Consider the following 7037-nt stretch of genomic DNA (forward strand, 5'->3'; position numbering starts at 1 on the left):
GTCCCCCAAAGTTGGGAGAAAAAGCTTCTCAACTCTCACCAAAATTCATAGCACACAATTCCTATGTATTTACATAGCTTGCACATCAATTTTGATTTTTATAATTTTAATGCCTAAACTTTTCAAATCAAGTAAAAAGTACCATTATTAATAATTTTTAAAATATATTAATAAACATTTTCAAGCAAAGAACTTTACATGCATGCCACAAAATTCTCATGTATTTGCATATCTAAATCATGAAGTTTGATATTTACATTTATAACATTTTGATGTAATAAATATATGCATAACAAGTTGTATTTCACTTTTAAAAGTTAGAAATAGTAATATTTTTGTTGTGATTTTAAATACTTGAATGGCTTAAGTCAGTAACAACAGTATTTTTGATATGACGTTAAATATTTGAGTGGTATGCATGTAAATATAAGAGTTTGGACATATAAATATATAAGAAAATGTGCAGGCTTTTTGTAAAACTTCATATTTTTAATTATTTGGGGAATGTCATATGTAATATTAAAGAAGGAAAATTTTGATTTTTACTAGCCTCAAAACATTCATAAGTGGAGAAATATTCCCATTATTTGTTTCATTTGAGAAATATAATTGATTTTTTTTTTATATATATTAGTGTAGGCATATGCAGTTAGTCATGTTCAAAGCGGAGTTAAAAGTTCTAAAATGTGTTTTCTTCGGGTGCTAAAATTGTAAGCTCTACTCCTATCGGACATGTCTCATTTTAAGTTTCATTTTATAAATTGTGTGAGTATTTATTATACAAGTCGAGTTTTTTTTTTAGATTTTGTTATATACTTTTAGAGTTATAAGCTAAGTTTGTGGTATAAATTAAAGTACGAGCACAAGTCCCGAAGGAGCTTAACGCTTAATGACTGATTGGAGAGTACTAGAGTTGTATGTTCGTACCTCGTACCTTGATTATTTATTTCTTCATTGTATAAACTTAAGATCATGCGTGCATACATGAAGTTTTTTTTTGGATATGTTGTCGACCCAGTGACACCTAACATTTTTTTATTATATTATTTTCTCTTAGTATATTGCACATTGTGTTGCCTTCTCTTTTTCTTGTATTATGGTTTATTTGGGATTGTGTTTACACATGGACTCATGGGATAAAGTCTATTATAAAAATCCTAATTTAAAAGATACATGTTAATAAAATTTAGGCTTAGAATTAACCGATTCTCAGTATAAAAAGCTTTTATTTTCTTGCTTGACTTTTTCAGGCCAATTTAAAAACGAATCACATTATAGGAGTCATATTAATAGGATCTCCAACTTATGATTTAGATAACTTTACATTATATGCATATCCCACGAAGAAGGATTCTTCTCCTATTTGATTAGTGATATGTCTTTTTGATGCTTAATTTCATTTATATTTATCATATATATTTTTTTAATGAAATTACACTTTAAAGAAATGTTATTTTTATGTTTATCTTGCAGGTATAATACTTAGAGCGAACTGGAATGAAAATGACGTTAAAAGGAGACGAATGAAGCAAAAGGTGAATTGGCGCCTAGGCGCCATAAGATGGCCCTTAAGTGCCACTCCATGGCACCATGAAGTCATATTTGAGCACCTAGGCGTCAGACTTTGCCAAACTTCCCGAGAAGCTGGCGCCAGTGTTATTTGATGCATGCCTAAACGCTAGAACTGTTATTGACAATTTCTTCAGCGGTTGTGCACAAATTTGGAGATATATTCACGAGAGAATCACTAAAGATTGGACTTTTTGACATTTCTAAGTCCTGTAATTCTCCAAAAAGTCTGAGAGGTCGTAAATAGAAGTAGAAAAGGTAATTTTTTCTTTTTTTTCTGAAGAGATTAATGAGGGGATTTTAAGAGATGACTGTAAGGGATTGTATTACCATTGCATGGATTAACAAAAGACTTTGTTAGATAATTTTTATCTTTCTTTCAGAGGAAAAAAACTAAATATTGTGTTCTTCATTATCTTGTACTTGTTGTAAACACTTATATAGTGTATTTGTTTTGATTTAATGAGGCTTTCTGTTGTGCGTGACACCTGCTTTGTGAAGTAGAACTCTTGTACTTTTCTTTTGCAATGAATTAGATGAATGTTTAGGATGTTATGATGCATGTTAGAATACATTTTTCATATCACAGTGATGGTTCTTACTTCATGCTTCATTTACTGATCAATTTGACCAATTTGTATGTTAAAATTTGTTGTAAACTCATAAGCTCCGGGAGGGTTATTACTTTAACAATTATGAGGAACCACATTGAACTTATGGGTAAAGGAAAAGTAGTATTAAGAATTAATGCAATGTTAGTGAGATATTCATTGATGGGTGCAAATTGATGTTTCTAGAGTGTCATATTAGATTCCTAACCAATTTGATCTAGGGTTTCATACCTTAAATCTAAGAATAAGCCAATTAGAGGGCTATTAGGAGAATGAGACTCTAGGGTGACATTCTAGAAGCTTCGTCGTGATAATTTGTTTATTTTAATGAATCGATCCTAGGTTAACTGAGTTACGTTATACATTCAGAAAAGGGTAACTTAGATTTTTGCTCCATTTGTCACTTGCCTCATTAGATTTTAAGCATCCCATTCCCACACATTATCTTGGTCACCATGAGAGAGATAGTTTTTTACACCTAAAAATTCACCAAACCAATTTATCTAGTTAGGTTTAACCTTAGATTTTGGTTTGTATGTAGTTTTTAGAAAAACACCCTTAATCGACATTCCAAACTAAGACCTGATAGTAGTAGCCTAAGGGATTTCTTACCTCACTTTCTTGTGAGATCGATAATTGAGACTCCATTAGAGCTCTATATTACTTAAATGATACGTATACTTGTGTAAAATCCATAGTGTGTAAACTATAAATAAAATTCTAAACTCTATAACATATTCATTTTGCACACTAGCTGTCTAAAGAAACTAGGTCAAGTTTTTGTTAGGATACTAAATATCTGCGTAACTGAGAATTAGGTTAAGTTTTTGCACATTTGTCGGGGAAGCTACAGTAAGAACTTTAGGAGAATTTTAGTTGAATATGAAAGACTTAGATTTGGAAATTGTAGTGTTATTATCTAGTGTGCTTATTTATTATGAGTATATTTAAAAGAAAATCCAAAATACAAAAAATATTTTTGAGTGCTTGAAGTACTGAATATCTGTCCAATTCGTTAAGTCTTTGTGGTTGAATATGTAGTTCACATACTGGAGACCGTGAACTATACGACTCATAACTAAAGAAAACTTTTAGGAGGATTAGAATATTCTAAAGAAAAAAGTGTCGTGCAAGTAAAATATGTATAACCTTGGGATTCGTCGGTGGTTGAATATGTAGTTCACATACTGCAGACCGTGAACTATACGACTCAGAACTAAAGAAAACTTTTAGGAGGATTAGAATATCCTAAAGAAAAAAGTGTTGTGCAAGTAAAATATGTATAACCTTGGGATTCGTCGGGCTAATGACGTTAAACCAAACACTTCATGGGATACAACACATAGGTTATCTGTGTTAGTGTGTTTGTGAGTTATAATTGTTTAAGATGTAATGTGTTTGTTTTAGTGTGGATTGATCAGTTTGATTGATGTTGGTGGATGTTTGGATTGTTAGTGGATTGATTTGATCTCTGTGTGTCATGAGTGAAGTGATTCGTTAACTTCTCATTGTGATTAGACTTATATTTGGTTTCTGGTAGTAGTTGGGTTAACGAGTACATTACGACTCAGTTCTAAACCATAATTCAGTATTAACTGAAGACATGATGATTTTGGACATAGAATAGGTCCATTTAAATTATGTTACTTCTTTTATCTGACCTTATTTTCTTCAATATGGTTCAATAAACAAGTTGAAGAATAATCCGAGGATGATCATACACTACCCTTATAACTGTTAGAGGTGCATACTTAAAGGGAGAATGTGATGCCTGAGATTGGTGCTCGCGAGACAATATATCAACGATAATCGTGGTTGGTTGGTTCAAGAATTTTTTGATTTTAGCAAATTGCTTTAATTGGATGACCATAAATAAAATATTTAAATTGAAAATAGAGAAAATATTATGTTTAATTTTTTTTAGAATATTGTTAAAAATATTCAAAAATATTGTCTTATATCAAAATACTTTTATTGGATCAATAAAATGATATTAATATATAATATCATGTTAATTAAATTTTTTTTAAAATAAATTAAATATTATTACATCATCCAATTCAACCTTTAACTCAACCACAATTGAACATTTGAAACTTGAATATTCAAGTTCGATATTTGGTTTGTTTTTTTGTAACATTGATAGGGATAAATTTGAGCGTGTTGTGTTGTCTGAGTTAATAAAAAAATTAATGTATTATATTTATAAATATATAGAAATTTAATGATAAACTTGTTAAACGAACATGCTAATTTCTTAAAAGTAGTTTCCTTTTATCGTGTTCGACTTGTATTTAGATAGTGGATAGTTTTAAGAAATATTATTATTAAATCTTGTTTTTAAATTGTTTAATTAGTTAGTCATAACTATTAGTAGAATGATGCTATAATTTTCAAATATTTATTTATTTATTTTATCTTTATAAATAACTCATATTTCACTTAAAATTGACTTAATCAAATAGTAGTTATAAAAAAATTCAAGTAAATAAATATTAAATAAAATTATGATAATTCCGATTATAATCATTAATTTCTAAAATTAATTTTCAATAAAACTTTTTAATTTTTTTAGAAAAATATTTAAATATTTAAAATGTACACTAATTCACAAAACATAATCAATGTGTACAACATCACATCATACAGCTCAATTTAACCAATAAAATGAGCTCATTTGTGTCATAAACTTATATATATCCAAATGCATATCCAAGGGTCATTATTCTCTTTATGAATTCTATTGATGTCACCATCATAATACCACAACACTATAATTTATATCATCTGTGTTGGAACAAACAGCAAATATATAAAAGATTAAGATATACAGTCCATCACAACCCTTAAAGATAATCAGAAAACAGTACTCAATTTGTGAAATGGTGCCTGCAATGGCAGGAGCCCAGCCCTACTTCCATCTTTGCTGTATGCACTGCGCAGCGAAGTCCCCCCCGCTTTTAGCTCCTTCCATCTTCGAAAGCACCAAATATGCGAAACCCTAGAATCTCCAGCTGTTCCACTGGAACCCTTTCTCTCTCCGTCCCTCTACTTCGCGCACTCAGGTGGCGGGGTTCAGCTGCCCTGAGGCCTTGGCTTTGTCTCCTCTCTCTTTCTCTCTCCTGCTGTTCCATTTTAGATCTGTCAAGGAGCCTCAAATCGTTATTCTCGTCGCGGCCTTGGCCGAGAGAAACGAGAGAAAGGGCGGCTTGATCCTCATCAATGCTTTTGTGAATGTGCAATTTTTGATTCGGGTAGGTTTCCATCTGTTTGATTTATTTTCTTTTGTGATGGGCTCAAAAAGCAAACAAGTACAAGAGATGTAACTTTGTCCGAAATAAACTTTCAGTTATATTTCTCCAAGAAAAGCAAACTATTGTGATATTTTTGTAATCTTTTGTACTAAGGGGGCATATAAAATCAATTTTTTCTTAGAGAAGGGTTGTTGGGAGTCATTGTTGTAGAGGATCATGCTAATTTATATTTTATTATATTTAATTTATAATTTATTTGCTTATTATTGTAGTGCAGTTTCAATGGAAATTTTCTGAGCTTAAAAGTCTTTTGTGAGAAAAATGGTTGGTTATTTCTAGCCCCAATTATTGTTGTTCTAATTCACTCCATCCATTAAACAAATGCTCTATAATTTACTTGGTTTTAACATAATTAATTTAGGATTGGGTCGGTGATAATGATGAGAATGATAGCAATTTTAGTTGGGAGACTGATGATGATGATGATGATAAGGAAAGACCAACAAATCCTTATCGGGAGGTAATGTAATCCACCCAATGAGAATATGAATTCCATTCCATGCTCATTTGTAACTGCTTAGTTTCTTTCTCAATGACACTTATCTCCTCCTCTATTTATTTAGTAGATTCATTTTTTGGATATTTCATGAATAATATTGACTGATTTTTTGAATCCCTTGCAGGTTTCCGAGGCAGGTCCATCTCAGCCTAGTTTATATTCCCATTTCATTGGAATGGGTTTCAGTGGAGACATGGTTGAAAAGGCCATTAAGGAAAATGGTTGGTTATTTTATTGACTTAGTTTGTGTGATATTGATCATTTGATTGCTTATGATGTTATTTCATGTTTTTCTTTGATTGCAGGAGAAGGAAATGTTGAAACTATTCTTGAAACTCTGCTAACTTATTCGGTGAGTTTTATTTGAGCTTATATCAAATGTTTAATGCTTGACTGGTGAACTTGGTGATTTTGGTGATATCTTGAAAACTTGACTGTGTTTGCATTGCGCATTAGGAGTGTAAAGCCTCATCAAAATTATTTATATTTGACATTATGTTAAACTATTGGCACGATATGTTTCATAAGGTATGATGGTTATACAACATATATAAAATATTTAAATTAAATTTTGCATTGTTAAGGGTCTCAATGGATAATTTTCTAATGGTGAGAGTTATTGAATGTGAATTAAAACAAAGCATTATCAATCACAATTAATTTTAGCCTTATCTAAAAAACCACTAGTTTTTTGAAACTTTATTCACTACACACTGCCATTAAGGGTACTCTTGTTTCTGCGTTCCAATCTCAGTTTTGAACTGATTTGTAATGTCACATGTTTGAATCAAGTTCTCTGGTGACCGTGGTTGAACTCTCAACGATGGTTTTTATTAATATCATGACCGTGGCTTGCAAACCGTTTCCAGCATTCCACTTTTGCCTTTTCCTGATTTTACCTATGCCCTTGCCTCACGATTCCCTTTCGCCAACCTCCTCTTCATGATACCTGCGCCCTCGTCACCGTCCTCCACTGCATGAGAAAGAACTTCCCATGCCCTAGCTCTCGTTCATGATTCCCTCTCGCCGACTTCCTCTTCTCTC

At 31.4% G+C, this 7037-nt stretch overlaps 1 protein-coding gene across 2 annotated transcripts in view; it reads left to right on the plus strand.

Annotated features, from left to right (window-relative positions):
* The first annotated feature begins 5022 nt into the window (after positions 1 to 5022).
* Positions 5023 to 7037, plus strand: part of LOC110032289 (DNA (cytosine-5)-methyltransferase DRM2-like) — a 13553-nt gene continuing 11538 nt past the window's right edge. The window contains exons 1-5 of one of the 2 annotated variants that reach the window (XM_020735865.1): positions 5023 to 5434; positions 5707 to 5758; positions 5856 to 5954; positions 6118 to 6214; positions 6299 to 6345. In XM_020735865.1, the coding sequence (XP_020591524.1) occupies positions 5756 to 5758; positions 5856 to 5954; positions 6118 to 6214; positions 6299 to 6345 (246 nt within the window). In that variant the 5' untranslated portion in view covers positions 5023 to 5434; positions 5707 to 5755. The remainder of the gene's footprint in view (positions 5435 to 5706; positions 5759 to 5855; positions 5955 to 6117; positions 6215 to 6298; positions 6346 to 7037) is intronic. The other variant, XM_020735866.1, reaches the window with a different exon arrangement.

Source organism: Phalaenopsis equestris, unplaced genomic scaffold (assembly GCF_001263595.1).
Source record: "Phalaenopsis equestris unplaced genomic scaffold, ASM126359v1 Scaffold000908, whole genome shotgun sequence".
NCBI classification, from domain to species: Eukaryota; Viridiplantae; Streptophyta; class Magnoliopsida; order Asparagales; family Orchidaceae; genus Phalaenopsis; species Phalaenopsis equestris.